At 40.6% G+C, this 17426-nt stretch overlaps 1 protein-coding gene across 1 annotated transcript in view; it reads right to left on the bottom strand.

Annotated features, from left to right (window-relative positions):
• Positions 1-17426, bottom strand: part of LOC121945791 (IgGFc-binding protein-like) — a 69697-nt gene that overhangs the window by 14677 nt on the left and 37594 nt on the right. Inside the window, exons 22-29 of the mRNA XM_042490126.2 lie at positions 16614-16735; positions 11877-12070; positions 11255-11393; positions 10535-10717; positions 8626-8771; positions 6158-6504; positions 2515-2738; positions 752-893 (exon numbers count right to left, since the gene is read on the bottom strand). Coding sequence (XP_042346060.2) covers positions 752-893; positions 2515-2738; positions 6158-6504; positions 8626-8771; positions 10535-10717; positions 11255-11393; positions 11877-12070; positions 16614-16735 — 1497 coding nt within the window. The remainder of the gene's footprint in view (positions 1-751; positions 894-2514; positions 2739-6157; positions 6505-8625; positions 8772-10534; positions 10718-11254; positions 11394-11876; positions 12071-16613; positions 16736-17426) is intronic.

Here is a 17426-nt window from a genome sequence, read left to right as displayed (position 1 = left end):
TTGACTACCAGATTATAATCAGCTCATTCTTGAATCCAATTGGCCATTTGTATCAAATTTGAGGAAACCCCATCTATACCCCCTCTATATCCTGGATGACAGATGCAAGGTCACAGTAACTTTGAGATTTAAATGCCAAATTCTATTCACTGAGTCCAACTTAATGTTTGTGTCAAATTCGAAGAAATTCCCTCAAAGTGTTCCTGAGATATAACTTTCACCAGAATGAAGCAGACGAGGTCACAGTGACCTTGACCTTTGATAACCAAAATCTAAGCAGTTCATCCTTAAGTCCAAGTGAATGATTGTACCCAATATCAAGAAATTCCATCAAGCTGCTCATAAGATAATGCATTTACAAAAATGAAATAGATGCAGGGTCACACTGACCTTGACTTTTGACCACCAAAATCGAATGAGTTCATCTTTGGGTCAAAGTGACAGTTTCTGCTAAATTTGAAGAAATTCTCTCAAGGGAATCTTGGGATATTGTATTTACAAGAATGAGCCAGCTGAACAGATGGGGGACAGATGAACAGATGTACATATGGATGGACGGATGGACAACCCACAAACAACACAGCACTATAATAATAACAGCTTCTTCTTAGGAAACCTGGTATATTATGACTAAAGTTGTCTTCAGGATTGATAGCTCCCAGTTGGACAACAGTCATTAAAGAATTTTACAAGCTGAAAATTAAATAAATTAATAATTTTTCCTTAAATAATGGGTAAAAAATGTACTGACTTTTGTCCACTGAGCACATATCCTTGATCACAAAAACAGCCTTCCACACAGATCTTAGGGCACGCCTCTGGCTGAGGACTACAGGTGGGTGGACAGGCTGAGCCACACATTTTGTAGTGGCTGTGGGCTGGACATGGAATAGCTGGAGTGAAGGAGAGATGAGACGACAGACAGACAGAAAGAAGGAGAGATGTTATTTTGATGCTCACAGTCTGGAAGAAGTATCTACTGTACATTGAATACTATAATCCATACAGCAGCTTCTCAAGCCTAGCACATTCAAAAAAACATTTTGAAATTAAGCTATCTAGCCACTAACCTGAAACTGTAGAATAATGATAGGGGATTTTATATGTCATGCATTGTTTCTGAATTATTAATTAATAAACTCAGTATCACTAAAAACCACTGAAAAAACCTACTTGATCCGGAAGTGCAAATTAATAATAACAATATCAAAACTAGAAATACCACCATTTGGTTGTCTGTCTCCATGGACCAGTCTACTTGCACTTACAGTTTCCATCCATGTCTGTGAAAACGTGATGCTTCACACTCATCTCTACAATTAGCAGTTTTCAAGATTAGTGTCACCAATTCAAAACAAATGACCAAATGTCTTTCCTTCTGTTCCTGACTTATGATGTTGAGTATTTTTTAGAACATTATGATGTCACAATTGACTTTTGACTTAATGGAAATAAAGTGTCACATGAATTCTTGAGTTATGGCCTAAAACATGTTTTATGAGGTCACAGTGACCTTGACCTTTAGCATTTGACCCACAAAACTCTAATCAGTTTATTGCTGAATCCAAGTGAAGGTTTGTGCCAAAATCCCTTAAGGCCATCTTCAGATATTGCGTTCACAAAAATATTTGATGGATACAAGGTCAAAGTGATCTTGACCTTTAAACACCAAATCAGCTCCTCATTGAGTCCAAGTTAATGTTTGTGTCCAATAAAAATGCTCTAAAGGTGTTCTTGAGATATCACTTTCACAAGAATGAGATGAGTGCAAGGTCTATGTGACCTTGACCTTTGACCACAAAAATATAATCATCTATCCTTGAGTCCACTCAAATGTTTGTACCAGATTTGAAGAAATTCCCTCAAGGTGCTCATGAAATAATGCATTTCCAAGAATAAGATGGATGGAATGTCACAGAGACTTTGACATTTGACTTATGACTGCCACAATCTAATAACTTTGTCCTTGAGTCCAAGTGAACATTTGTGCCAAATTTGAAAAAAAAAAAAAAATCCTCGAGGTGGTCTTGATATATCAGCTTCACAAGAACAAGACAGATGCGGTCATAGTGACCTTGGCCTTCAACTTATAACCACCAAAATGCAGTGAATTCATTCTTCAAGTCCAAGTGAATGTTTGTGCTAAATTTCAATAAATTTCCTCAAGGTGTGTGGATGTACAGAGGTACTGATGGACAGCACAAAAAATAATGCCTCTAGCTTTGGCTGGCAAAGGCATAAAGAAGCCTCACATGAATAGGGCTAGAGGACAGTTAGAGCCAGTATGAAAAAGACCTGTCACATGAGGATAACTAGATCTGAGACAGAATGAGGTACAGATCCAAACAGAGAGGGATCACAAACACTTGCAGCTGCAATATTTTCCACCAATTAAATAGATCAGCATACAAAAGAGCATATTTTTGTGTTGTTTTTTCTCTTTACCTTCTGTGATAATGATGATGTTAATGATGATATTAATAAGTTTATAAAAATGTACTATATGTAACTCACAACATTTGCTCAGATGTCTCCATGGCAGCAGTGATGCTCCAGCTTCCTGGCACTCTGCCACATAGTTGCTCAGGGCCTCACACAGTACTTCTTGCCGTCCTCCATTGATGCAGACATCATACAAACAGTCAGACACAGCCTGTGCTACGGGTATGCTATCATGACAACCAGAGAAAGGTCCATTCTTATCGCTCAGAATCCCACAGTACTTTGGACCAGTGTATCTGATGAGGAACAAAGACAAAAAATACATATGATGATTTGAAAACAATTCCGTTTTTCACAGATATGCTGGTGGCAATTGCACTGCAGGTGTACCAGTTTGGTCCAAAATGGTAAATATGATAAATAACTGCATTTAATGAGTGTCTTTCTACTCCTGAAAGTGCTTTACACTACAGGCGACATTCACCCCATCCCCCAACACATTGTAGCAGAGGCTACCACAGTGCCACCTGCTCATCAGATAATCACAGCCATCGCCAACAATTTCAGTATCTTGCCCAAGGAAACTTTAACATGTAGACTGCAGGGGTTGGGGATTGAACCACTGACCTTCTGATTGGTAAATGACTGCTCTATCACTAACTTTGCATCTTGAAATCGGGTTACCCATTTAGGAGGACTTCGTTAGATTATCACTCTTGCAAATGGCAAAACAATAGGCTACGCTAAAACAGTCAATTTGAAATGTCTGACCTCCTGTTGGGTTTGGGGTATGACTCAAGAGGCTTAAAATGATGCCAATGTGGAAGTACCATAGCTGTAGTTCTTCTAATGTCCACTTGAGGCTGGCTCAAAAACAGAGTCAATCCCTATATACCCCTATGTTAAAATACCCAACTTTATAGCAGAAATAAACATGTTTACAGCCCGGTACAAAAAACAGTTTTGATTGCTATAGCTAATCTCAACATTCATGACTGCTGTATGGGGGGTGATTTTAAAATACAACAAAAAAACCTCACCCATTTATGTGCAATTAGGACTTAAGGTTATGCATATTTAAGGGTGGGGCATCTTGAGTGACAGCCTGTCCCGTCACTACCGCATGCTGCAGTCTGTGAGTCAAATCCATCTGTCGCTACTCAAGTTATGTAGGGGGCAATACTGAGCAATTTTGTAGCCCCACCTGCTTAAGGCCCATAAAATATCAAATTTTTCAACAGTTTTGATGCATGTACAAAGTTTGTGAGTATTTTCAACCCCTAAAAAATGTGATTCATTTGGAAAAAAAAAGAAAGAAAGGATGAATTGAAGTTGCCAGCAGTGATGAACAGACCCAGTGGGTGGTGCTATGAGAACTATGAGTCAATTTGGGCAGATAAACAATCAGGCCTGAAAATTAGCTGCACCACGACAGCACTGATGTTTGACAAAAATTCACAAGCTTTGCAATTTAGCATCATGAAGGTCTTGAGAGCACACTAAAAAAAAATTTACATAGATCAAATAAATCTGCTAGGAGGAATTAGCAAGAAGTAGATAGTAAGTATAGAGCCTGTTTAAGCCTACTTCTTCTTTTTTTTTTTTTTAGATATATTTTACTTTCTGTTCAGTTTATAACATGGCCTCAAGAAACTTTTCTGTTGTCTGGAGGTGATATATGTGTGTAACAAATTTTGTGCATCTAGGTGACATGTACTGTGAGGGCTGCTTCTTTGAAATATCGTAGGGGGTACTACTGAGCCCCCCTTGGCACACCCAAGCTAAGAGACTGTGACAGATTACACATTTCATCACTTCTAATGTGTGCCAAATTTATTGAGTTTTCTAGCATCCCTAGTTACTCAAAAACAGCTTTTTGTTTAATGGCAAATGATGTCTTGCTATGGCAACAGCATTCCATAAAGATGCAAAAGCTTTACTTTATAGTAAACATATCGAAGTATCCTTGGGAAAGATACTGAACCCCAAATTGCTCCCGATACCGCGTCATCAGTGTGTGAATGTGTGTGAATGGTTACTGAGTAGCAGGTGGCACCTTGTACGGTTGCCTCAGCCACCAATATGTGAATGTGTGTGTGAATGGGTGAATGTGCAAATGTATGTGAAAACGCTTTGAATGGTCAATAAGACTAGAAAAGCGCTATACAAGTACAGTCCATTAACTGTGAATGGTAAATAGTATCATCAAGGCCTAAGGACTTTTCTTTGCAAGTTTGAGGTTGATCTGGTAAAGCTGCTACAAGGAGTACATCAACATATAAATCGTATGATTTTTTTGTTGCCAGTATGTGGTGCTATGGCTATAATTAAAAAATTATCTTTTGACATTTTAAGACTAGACTCTCATCAAACTTTAGAAATTTTAAAAGATAGGACAATGTGGAGTCAAATTACATCATCTTCCTGTTTAATGTCCAAAGATTGAAATTCGCTATGTTGTCACAGCTTTACCGTTTCACAAAAAACTCACAATCTCGACGATAAAGTATCATCATGGTCTTAAGACTTTTCCGCTCACATATCAGGTGGATCTGTTCAACTCACTAGGAGAAGTACATCAAAGTGTGAAACGTGTCACTTCCTGTTGCCAGTAGGTGGCGCTCTGACTATAACTCAATGCTGGCTACCAGGTGTCTTCTCTTATTAAACATGTAATAAAGTTGAGTTACAGGCTACTACCTGTTTCACAGCCACACTGTTTGACAAAAACTCAAAATCTTTGCAATGTAGCATCAACATGATCTTTAGATAGCACTGCCCAAATGTGAGGTAATTCCAGCAAAATCTCAAGGAGTAGTGCATTACAGGGGTTATTTTTTGGGAGTCTTTCCTTGGGTGATATGAGGGTCTAAGGGCAGAGGGATGTTGTACACTGTAAAACCCTCTGAGGCAAACCATATTCTGTGATAATGGGCTCTATAAATAAAATTGACTTGACTTGACTTTTTATGAGTTATCATGAAATAACAAAGGGGGAGTTTCCACCATGATTGACAGTCGTGACAGCCAATCTGCGTTTTTGCATTCAATGGAGCTGCTCGTGATTGGTTGGACGGGTGTTTTGCCGGGAACTCAACCCAACGCAGATATAGCTACTGCACAGAATCCGGCTCAATGACATCACAATCGCAAAATGGCAACGCCCTAATCTTGGATATTTTTACCTCACATGAACATTGTGGGGGTAAGTGGGGGTGTGTCATCTATCTTTACATATAGTCTATGCATGAAACCAATAACATATATATATATATATTTTTTTTTAACCAGTTCTGATTTACATGCAAAGTTTTGTGAGTTTTCATGCTCCTTATCTTTTTGTGAAATACTAGTTATTGGAGCATTTACAACAGTGTGCGCTGTTCAGTACTGAGGTCCTAAATAAACAGTAACATTTCAGCACTGTTTGGTGCTTGGACTCTATAATAATTCCTTGCATTTAGACAGGATCCTCACACCAGTTGGTGCACTGGCCCTAATAAAAAAGATAATCCCTCTGGTTTCAATAGGGCTTTCACAACTGCTGCGGTCAGTGCTCAGGCTCCGGAGTGCACGCACTAGTCAGTGGTCAGGCCCTAATAATTATTTAAAAAAAATCTTTCCCATTCAATAGGGTGCTCATGTCGCTTTGTATTCTGGCCCAAAATATACTGGTTATTTATTTATATATAAAACTTATTTTAGACAACATTACCTTTTGCGGTCCTCCTCTGAGCACTGAGGACACTCGCCCTCACAGTAATGGTAACAGAATGGATCGTAGTCTTCGATGCTCCATGTCCCTGCCCACTCTGTCACATTCACAGCTGTGCTGCCTCCAGGGGTTGTTAGCTCATCCTCCTTGTTGCCGTTGTAGTTGCCACAGAGCCCAGCGACATTACCATAGTAACTGCTGCTGACTGACACCATGACAAGTGTCGCCCAATCAAAAGTGACTTCAACACCAACATCAGTCTGAAGTATGGCTCTTATTCCACTTGGTATTATGCTGATGCTGCCTTCTTCAAGAAGGACAGGAAGTGCTGTCCTAATACCATCCACCTAGGGAGAGAAAGAGAGGGAGGGAGGGAGAGAAAGAGAGAGAAAGAGAAAGACTAAAAGTAAATGTTGACTGTATGCTAGTTCTAATGATTTAGTGCTGCACTCATCCACAACAGAACTTTGCATGTTTCTGAAATACTCTACCACAGTTAAGCCCTAAAAAATGTCAGTAACACCAAACTACTTGTCCTCCGTTAATGAAAATATCCTCAACAGGACTTTGGAATTGGTCATTGAAGAACCAAATGAAAAGGCAAAAAGAGCAGAGTGTGAGTGTTGTTTCCCAAAGCAACAATCCCAAGAAAATTGTAATTAAAGAGTGTCCAAAGAATTATTAGGTGTTTTTGGTTACCTGTGTGAAGAGCTTGGAGTAATGTCATAGATTACACTGCAACACAGGCCACTGCATTAAACATGACAGGGAGTATTTAAATGAATCTGTATGTGCTTGCTGTTTTGTAATTCATGTATGTTGATGTAGAAGAAATACTCCCATATAAATGATGTTGTGATACAGATTATTGTTCAACCCCACCTTAAGAATTAGTTTGCAGCATTTTTTTTACCTCAGTGGATGGACTATGTAAAATAAAGGGTGTAACCCCTGCGACTTCACCCACTGGATTGTGTTCAGCATTTTGTTCAGCATCGCTGCAATTATTTTTTTATTTCCTCTTTTTTTGAAGTGACGAGAGGGAGGGTGGAGGTTTGGAGAATCGAGGGAAGGATCTGACTCCGGTGACATTTTACAGACAGCCTGTCACTCAGATCAGCAACGCTGGCTTAATTATGTGTAATTAAAACCTTAATACCAGGGCTGCCGAATGAGCATTTTTTAAAAATTGCTATTTATTACAGAATTTCAATAGTTAATTGCTATAAATCAAAATTTTATATTATATTTTCAATTCAATTGTGTTACATTCAAAATGATTTTGAAGTCCACATTAACAAGGTAAAGCAATTCCTACCAGACTATCTTGATTAGGAATCAAATGACAGCTAAAAACTGACTGGGGCTGTCATAAAGTGGGTGTGTCAGTGAAGGGGAAACTCATTTGTACTCACAGAACCCATTTTCAATCAGCTATCATGAAGTCAGAGGTCAAGGGACCTCTGTGAAATAGCCATGCTGTTTTTGCATTGTCATAATCTAATTTATGAACATTATTTAGGTCATATTTAGGCCAACATCATATCAGTGGTGGTACCACTGGATTCCTAACATTCCTCAATTTAAAAAAAAACAAACGCTTTTGGGGCGCCCAGTGGCTCAGAGCGGGCAGAGGCTATGTCCTCGTCACCCTTTGCTGCATCTTATCCCCCCCCCCCACACACACACTTAAGCTGTTCTGTCTGAATAAAGGCAAAAAAGCTCAAAAAATTAATTTTGAAACAAAAAATTGCTTTATGTATGGACCTTAATCACATGGCAATTAACATGTTACGCGTGAGTTATATAAAAATTCACTCCCTGTACAGCAGTCAAGACTGTTGAAATCAGCTTTAGAGAACCACAGTAATTTTGTACCAGGCTGTAAACCTGTTCATTTCTGTTGTAAAGTTGAGCATTTGAAAATGGGGGTCTATGGGGATTGACTCTGTTTTGGAGCCAACCTCTGATGACCGTAGAGAGAACTGCAGTTGTTGGCGCTCCATTGGCTTCATTTTTCAGCCTCTTGGTTCCCTTCCTCTATTTCATGCAGGTCAGGTGAACAGGAACCTCTAAATTGATGTTGTGGTGTACAGTGTATGTGTGTTAGCTCTGTGACAGATTAGAGACCTGAGACTCTTACCTGTAATCTGGATAGAAAGAAACCATGTAACAATAAATATCTTTTTTTTCCTCTCCCATGCAGGATCAAATTTTTTATTTAGACATTTGACTGACTGACCACATTCTCAACTGAACTTTATTGTAGTTTACTGCTTATCTCTGTAATTTCAGTAAGATCAGCAGTACAGTGTCATCATTAATTACAGCAATGATGGCTACAAAATTAAATACATTTTAAAAAGTATCTTGAATGGAAGTTTTGTAACATATTTTCAGTCAAACTAAGAGTTATGCATGAAAGGCTGGAAGCGCAAACACAGTTGATGTTCTTCAGTTAGACCCACCTGTACGAATCCTCTGTCACCCGATGGGATAAATATACGGTGGCCCATTATGTCCACAGTGGCTGAACGCACAAAGGAGCCTTCAGAGTTCCCACGGAGCTCATTCTTGGTGGTCACAGTTACTTCTGGCAAGGACGGATCAAGACCTGAGCAAGTCAAAATACTTCATGTTAATGTAAGCAACATTACAACTTTTTTTGTAAACTTTTTAACGACTGCAGATGTGTACGTGTCATGTCAGGTTTAATATATCCTGCTGCTCAGTTTTGATCGATTTGGAAATTATACAGTACAACTCACAGCAAAACACAGTGCATTTGGTTTTGTTGTTTGTACCAACTCATGAGGTGGTATCTTCCCATGCAGATGGTTTTGATTTATTTGTCCAGGTTCTGTGACACTGGAATGTATGGCTCCATGAAAATACTTAATGCTTAATGTAGCCATTTGCACCAGCTGATCATAAGTTTGAATGTAAGCACTAACACTAAAACTGAGTTGTATCTATTGAGTTTCACACTTAACTCCTCACATAAGTTTCACCATATATACTCATGCCTCCAAGTGATAAAGTGGAAGATTTTAAGGTTATTGAACTTGCATTTTACAAAGGTGAATATGACTGCAACACAACAGAACTACAGTCAGGATTGATAACTACATCAGCACCCCTTCATAGATACAATTACCACCATGCGGTTGTTTGCCTCCGTGAACGAGTTAAGTTGTGCATACAGTTTCCATTCATGTCTGTGAAAACATGGATGCTTCACACACATCTTTCCCCCGACAGCACAGATGAACGCTCCAATCAGCACTGTTTACAGATTAGTGTCACAAATTCAGTTTGTAAAAAAAGTGGCGTGTTTTTGCAGAACATTATGATGTCATAGTTGACCTTTGACCTCTAAAAAAATGCCAGAACCGCATCATTATATCCTGCTAGAAATTTGTGTAAAATTTGAGCATAGGAATTCTTGATTTTTGGTCAAACATATATTTTATGAGGTCACAGTGACCTTGACCTTTGACCGTTCATTCTTGAGTTCAAGTGGACGTTTGTACCAAATATGAGAATACCCCCTTAAGGTCATTTTCAAATATTCACTCATGAGAATGAGACAGATGCAAGGTCACAGTGACTTTGAACTCAGAACACCAATTTGTAATCATTGTGAATTCCGAGGGAATTTTTGTGTCAGATTTAGAGAAATTCCTTCAAGATGTTTTTGAGATATTGCATTCATAAGAATGAGACAGAAGAGGACACGGGGACCTTGACCTTTGACCCGTGCAGATCAATCATCTAATTAGTTCATCCTTAACTCCAAATGAAAGTTTGAGTAATTTTAAAGAAATCCCCTCAAGGCGTTGTTGAGATGTCGTTCATGAGAATGGGTCTGCTGTACTGACTGACAACCCGAAAGTATAATGCCACTGGCTTCAGCTATTGTCTGCATGGAGGCATAAAAATACTTTGGAAGTCAAACCCTAACAGCTTGACATTTCCATCACAGGCAAAATGCAATTTCTGTTTCCAGTGATTGCGTCATAGAACTCTCTTCTAAACCAAATAACGGTCACTGCAACTTATACTGTAACTTCAGGTTTTCTCTGATAATCACAAAAATCAAGTCATCGGTAAGTAGCCTACTGCTTAAATAAGTGTTCCAAATGTATATGTGTGTGTTTGTGTGTGTTATTATACACAGCAGTTACACCATGCTGCAGGTATTAAAAAATAACCTTTTAAAAACCAACAGCAATGTTTCCTTACAGAAACAGTGTCTCTGTTACTTCAAATAATCCACAGGACTATATCTCTGGTAGTTCCAAGTATTTCTGAAAAAAACTGTTGACTAGGTGAGTTCTGTTGAAGAATTTGTCAAACTATAAGATAATTATAAACCTGTGGTGTTGACGAGAAGGTAGGTGCAGGTTCCTTGGAATGAGTAGATGTAGCCGTCAAACGTGGTGTAGTGTGGGTCGCCAAAAGCCCAGCATAAGGCCTTGGAATCAGGTTCACACACTCCTTGGTCTTCTGCCACTTTACAGTGTTCCTTTACCCTGCACTTAATCTCCGCACAAGGGTCTAGAATAAACACATATACACACGGTATCAGTAGTGAGTTATTATTTCAGTCCATCCATTTTTTGTTGTGAGCACTTGTTAGCTGATTCAAGCTGACAGTGAAAGGTGGGTAAACCTTGGTAATAATAATAATAATAATAACAATAATAATAATAATAGCTTGGCTTTATTTGACACCTTTCACAGGACCCAAGAATTCTTAACATAGTAAACAACAAGAAAAAGAGACATATAGAAAACTTAAAAAGTAACTAAAAGCTGCATGTTTGCTGAAGTGACAGATCATGCGAGGCTGTAGGCCACGGGGAACAGGTGAGATTTGAGGAGTTCTCTAAACATGTCTTGGGATGTTGAAAATTTGAGCAGGGAGAGCATTTCAGAGGAGGGGGGCTGTGGAGCCAGTGAAGATGGATTAAGGTTGGGGTAATGTGCTAACAGGGCTTGGTATATCCCAGCTTTCTGTACATTATACAAACACATAGACAAAAAAGCAAACATGCACATTTTTGACAAGGCTGGATCAGATAAAAAGATGACCTTTGGGGTAGCAGCCCATTGTCCCGTCCCTGTTGCGGCACTCCTCTCCCTTCTGGCAACTTGTGGGTTTACAGGTGAACTTTCCATTCTGGCAGAAACAGAGCTGTGAGCAGTCCTGCAGGTACACTGGTACACCCGACTGGATAGAGTCACAGTAGAACACACACAGAATCAGTCTGATATGCTTAACAGAGAAGATGTTGTGCATATTAAGCTTTTCTTGAGTTATTGCCATTATCCATTGACATATGACATTGATGCACCATATTTCTGATATGATCATAGCTTGTTTAACATTGGTCATAAATGTGCTATTTTTGTTTTTAATGTCTCAGCCCAGCTGTACATATTGACATCAAACACAGCATTACAAAGGTTAGATGTAAGGTGCTAAGGTTGGCCTTTCATTATTTCATAATACAACATTAAAAAATGTATCATATGAAACAACTACGTCAATCACCCAAATATTTCACCTACAGCCTGCTATGCTGTGGACTTGCTGAATTCAGAAGAACTGTTGGTCAGAATTAACAACAGACTAGATATTTGTAAGCTATTATCTGTACCACATAAACATTATGATAAAGAAACTGATGTGGATGATGACGCTGATAATTACTCTATAATATTGTCCTTCCACCAAGCAGCCACATTTCTCTATAGGAACGCAAAGGACTCCATCAGACATGAAGCCGTCGTCGCACTGGCAGCCCTCGTGGCACACTGGACAGGGCTCTGACCTCTGCAGAGAGAAGCAGGTGGTAGAGCAGGAAGAGCACAGCTCATAGTGACTTCTTGCTGGACACGTCAGGGCTGCAACAACAAACAAGAAAAACAGGGTCATACTGGCAGAGGTTTGTCTGATGATGACTTTTCTTATGTCTGGTTTTGAATAATTCCCAAAGTAATGTTTTTTTTTGGTCTGTCACATCAACTCAGGTGACATTTCATCGGAGGATTAGATTAGTATTAATATCAATAACATCTTTGATTTATATAGCACATTTCACAATACCCAGGGACACTTTTTACAGTTGAATAAAAAAAAGTAACACAAACAAACAATCAAACAAACTGAAAAAAGGGACAAAGATGAGTGACTGGCAGGGAGGCAGAGTTAAGTGAGGTTGTAGGCTGTGGTGAACAAATGGTGTTTGAGGAGTTTTTTGAACATGTCCAGAGATCAGGAGTATTAGATTAGGTCAGCAGATGAAATGAATGAGTGGCTGCAGCAAGCCTCTGAAGTACATTTGCTAATGAGCAAGTCCCTAGCAACAAGCAGGGAGGCATTCAGACTCAAGTTCTTTGACCTTTTCAGTGCTTTCATCAACATCCAGCCAAGCCTTCCTCGATCATGAAATACCTCACTGGTCAGACACTGTGCATCAGACTGGATGGCTGGATTTCTGAGGTTGTGATAAACAATATCACGCATCTCAAGGAATTCTACTGGTGAGACCTAGGCCTTAATTCTGGCTCCTTCCACCACCAAAAGTTTTCTGATGACTCCTTCATTGTTGGATACATCAACAAAGACAGTAAGGTGCAACACAGAGGACTGAGAGGGAGCTTTGTTACATGGTGCCGCAGCTAGCAACTGAAGCTCAACATTAGTATGACCATAGACCAGGAATAGAAGCCAGGGCAAGGGACAAGGACATTAATCAGTGCCTCCCCAACCACATGCTTTAGTCATGGGTAGAACCTGCTGTATCATCTCTGGTCAGCCCAGTATGGGTTGATAGGCTCCTCTCAAGCCTCAGCTGGAGGAAGGCGAGAGGACTGACCTGCAACCCCTCTTCTCTATCTATTAGAAGACATCTTGAGCATGTCAAAAGGTTCATATTACCTGTTGACTTTTAATAATTGTGTGTCTTTTGTGTCTCTAATGGGCAGACGGAGAAGCCTTGAACACAGACTAAACAATTCTAGACTAGTAAGGATTTCTGTTTCTCTTTTTGTTGAAACATTGATTGCTGTGTGTTAGTCCCTGTTTTCCCTGTTTGGTCAATCACCAAGGCAACATAACTGCCACAGCAGCATTAAAAAAAACCCAACAACATCAACAACAACAAAAACAAAACAAACACATTTCAAAAAACACCAAATTGTTGTGTCTTCCTGTTTCATTGTTGTGTTTTTTATTTTATGTTTAGAAACATATGTCCTCTGAGGACAGAAGTTTATTTTGCAAAGACACTATGCGTGTAAGGAGCAGAAACTGAAATGCAGTGCTTGAGTATCCAGAACTGATAGTAGAGGGGTGCCTAGAGCATGGGTCTCAATCCCATGGCCCGCTGCGATATTTTGTGGCCCCCTGCTTGACATCAAAGTTTAGTGTTAGTGCACCCCGCACGTTTTTCTCAAACGCACCTTTTTGCCGAGTTGTTGCACGTGCCACACATGCCGCACTTGCCCTTTTTTATCACTTATGGGTTACCATGGCTCTGGCTCATGACAGTTTCCGGTGGCGTTTGTTGTCAAGTTAGCCAACACGAATTAGCAACATTAGTCACTTGGTTGAAACGTGATTCTGGAGTGTTACCAAGAAGAAGGAAATATATCCTGTCACCCAGCCCCAGTAATGTCTTTCTCAAAACCTGCCCTGAAGAGAAAAGTTGGCAACGAGCACAGACAATTTCAGGAAAAGTGGGAGACGGAATATTTTTTTGTTGAGCACAGGGGCACCCCGACGTGCCTTATATGCACAGAGAAACTTGTGGTGCGCAAGGAATACAACATCAGACGTCATTACTCAACAAGACATGCTGAGGAGTATGCAAATTATCAGGGAGATGAGAAAGAGAACAGGGTCGCCAATCTTAAAACATGTCTACTGAGGCGACAAGATATCTTCAAGAAAGCAAGCAAAGAGAATGATGCAGCTGTCGAAGCTAGCTATGTCAAAAAGTGCATGTTACAGGCTGAAAGTATAGCCTGTCCGGAAAAGAAGGGTCAGTTTAGCAACATTAGCCTTTCAGCTAACACAGAGCGCATTTACGACCTGTCAGGTAACATATATGATCAACTGCGTGAGAAAGCCAAACATTTCCGTGCATACTCAGTCGCTTTTGATGAGAGCACAGACATCACTGACACTGCGCAGCTTGCGATGTATGTCCGTGGTGTTGACGACAATTTTGAAGTGATGGAGGAGTTGCTCACAGTGATTCCAATACATGGCCAGACCACTGCTCAGGAGATATTCCACCAGCTATGTGACGCCATTGTGGATGCTGGTTTGCCATGGAATAACAACCGATGAAGCACCATCAAAGACAGGGAGGAGAAATGGACTGGTGGCACTTGTTCAAAGAAAACTGGAAGAGTTTCACCATATCAGATCCAGGGGCTTAAGCAGTTCCGTGCCTTTTTGGAGGAAACAGAGTCAGCATATGAGGATGTGCTCTACTTCACCGAGGTACGTTGGCTCAGCAGGGGAAATGTCTTGAAGAGGTTTTTTGAGTTGAGAGCAGAAGTGAAAGCTTTCTTGGAGAAGAGTGGGATGGTCTGTTCCTGTGCTAAGTGATCCCAAATGGCTCATGGACCTAGCTTGTTTTGTTGATATCACACAGGAGCTGAATGCACTGAACAAGAAGTTACAAGGCCAGGGGCAGCTTGTCAGTGCTGCCTATGACAATGTGAGAGCTTTCTCCACAAAACTTGTGTTATGGAAAGCCCATCTCTCTCAGACAAACCTCTGCCATTGCCCAGCATGCAAGGCACTCATGGATGTGGGCACACCATTCAATGTTGAGAAGTATGCTGATGCCACTGTGAGGCTACAGGAGGAATTTGATCACAGGTTTGCAGACTTCAAGAAACACAGAGCCACTTTTCAAATTTTTGCTGACCCCTTCGATGTGCAAGATGCCCCTCCTGTGCTTCAAATAGAGCTCATTGACCTGCAGTGCAATTCTGAGCTCAAAGCCAAGTTCAGGGAGGTGAGTGGAAAAACAGACAAGCTTGGACAATTTTTGAGAGAATTGCCCCCCACCTTCTCAGAGCTTTCCAGGATGTTCGAGCGGACCATGTGCCTTTTTGGGAGGACATATCTGTGTGAAAAGCTCCTCTCCACCATGAACTTCAATAAGTCAAAGTACAGGTCCAAACCTACTGATGAGCATCTTCAAGCCATACTGAGGGTCTCAACTGCTTCCTCCCTCAAGTCGAATGTTGCTCAGCTGTGTGAGAGGAAGCGCTGCCAGGTCTCTGGCAACAAAGAGTAGGCAAGAGAAGCCTATGTTCTTCTTCTTCATGTCCTGAAGATCCCATTCATGTTCAGAAGGACAGGTCATGTTCAGAAGAACCGTTCATATTCAGAAAAAACATTCATGTTGAAGATCTGTTGATAATTAAGACTGAGAAGACTGGATCAGTTGTACATTTTTTTGGAATACCTGAAACCCATTTTTTGTGGAATACTTGATGCGGCCCAGCCTCACCCAGACTCTACCTCCAGTGGCCCCCAGGTAAGTGAGTTTGAGACCCCTGGCCTAGAGTGTCATAGTTTGAAGTGTAAGGTTACTGACTGAGCTGCAGTTTGCAACAGGACGGTGCTAGGATGTGGCAGTTGGAGGGACACAGAAAAGTGGGGCTTGCCTTGTTCTGATATATATATAAATATATATATATATATACTGAGTCCTTTTCACCTCACACTGTTAACTAGGCTAACTGATTAAATGATCTTCATCAGTTGTAGAAATTCACCAAATAGCACTTTTAGGACAGTAGCACAGTTTCATTTCTCCCCTCTGGTCTGACTGGCTTGGCCTATGCAGTCGGTGGGGACTTTTTCCCGATGCTGATAAATCATAGAAAAGTAGTGCTTCAGCAGATGGTGTTGAAAAACCGTTGCTGAATGCTTAGTCGCATCTCATCCACTTTTCTCTCCTGCCAGCCTACATTAGAAAAAAGAAGGCTTGGTAGATGAGGAGCTCTCAGGTCGGTTTAATCTCTCCCTGACACCATCTCGCCTCTCTCTCTTTGTCTAGTGCCTTCGGTTTCATTTCTCCCCTCTGGTCTGACTCGCCGTTCGGCACAGGCCATCAGTGGAGATCCTCTCGCGGTCCGCTGCACTCAGTCCAAGCCCCATACAACTTCTCCTGATGTTGACAAGTGCCACTCTATCGTAGAAAAGTTGTGCCTCAGCAGACAGGGCCATGGTATAGAGGAAATAGAAAGAAATTGCGAAAAAGTAGCAAGGATTTGAGGAGCGACTGGCAGCTACATCTCCATGTGCTGCCATCACCATAGCAACAAACACTCCATAACAATCTTTGATCACACATCCGAACAACAAGCTAAGCCACATTTGGCATCAGTGAGCATCAGGGAAACACATCAGACTTACGACAGTAGGTATCGCTCCTCCAGTGTTTAATCTTGACGCCAGCTAGTTGACAGGCGGTAACATAATTCTGGATGTGACGACACAGGATATGGTCTGAGTCCCCGTTGCTTGTGGACATCTCCCTGGAAACAAAAGTTCATTTAATACAGGAAACACCCGAAGCAGACTAAACACAGAAATTTAAAGCTGGCGAGGGATACTTCTATAACTTAAATTCAAAACAAATTTGGGATGCTGTTTAAACATAAAAAGAGGAGGTCTCACATCCACTATTTAGTGCATATGAGCTGTTACCATCAGGCAAGAGGGACAGGGTGACAGCCCCCTAGACCAATGGGGCTGGCATGGGATCACTCATGACTATGAATATTGCAATGCTAAACAAACTGTGAACCTTTGTGTGGAAGGATGCTGCACCTTATAATATCTGTAAAGCACTATAATGACATGTGATGAATAAGTCTATTATACTGAAGTGATGCCCTATTGTTGATGTTTTGTGTTGTCCTGCTGCTGCTGTTGTCTGTGCTATTATAATTTCATGTTCATTTATCTGACGGTTGCTGCTGTACAGTACACAATGAATATCCAAAAAGACTGTGAAAGATCTATCTATCATATCAGCAACATCCAGAAAATAGTGCCGACTTCTCTGGACCCAAGCTCATCTGAAATTAATTGACACAAAGTGGAAAAGTGTGCTGTGGTTTGACAAGTCCACATTTCAAACTGTAGTTTGAAATCATGGACATCCTGTCCTCCAGGCTAAAGAGATAAAGGACCATCCAGATAGGACACACAGGTTTTTGGAGC

This window comes from Plectropomus leopardus, chromosome 11 (assembly GCF_026936395.1).
Source record: "Plectropomus leopardus strain MGB_pleo_1.0 chromosome 11, ASM2693639v1, whole genome shotgun sequence".
NCBI lineage: Eukaryota > Metazoa > Chordata > Actinopteri > Perciformes > Serranidae > Plectropomus > Plectropomus leopardus.
This window is presented reverse-complemented; position numbering and strand designations above follow the sequence as displayed.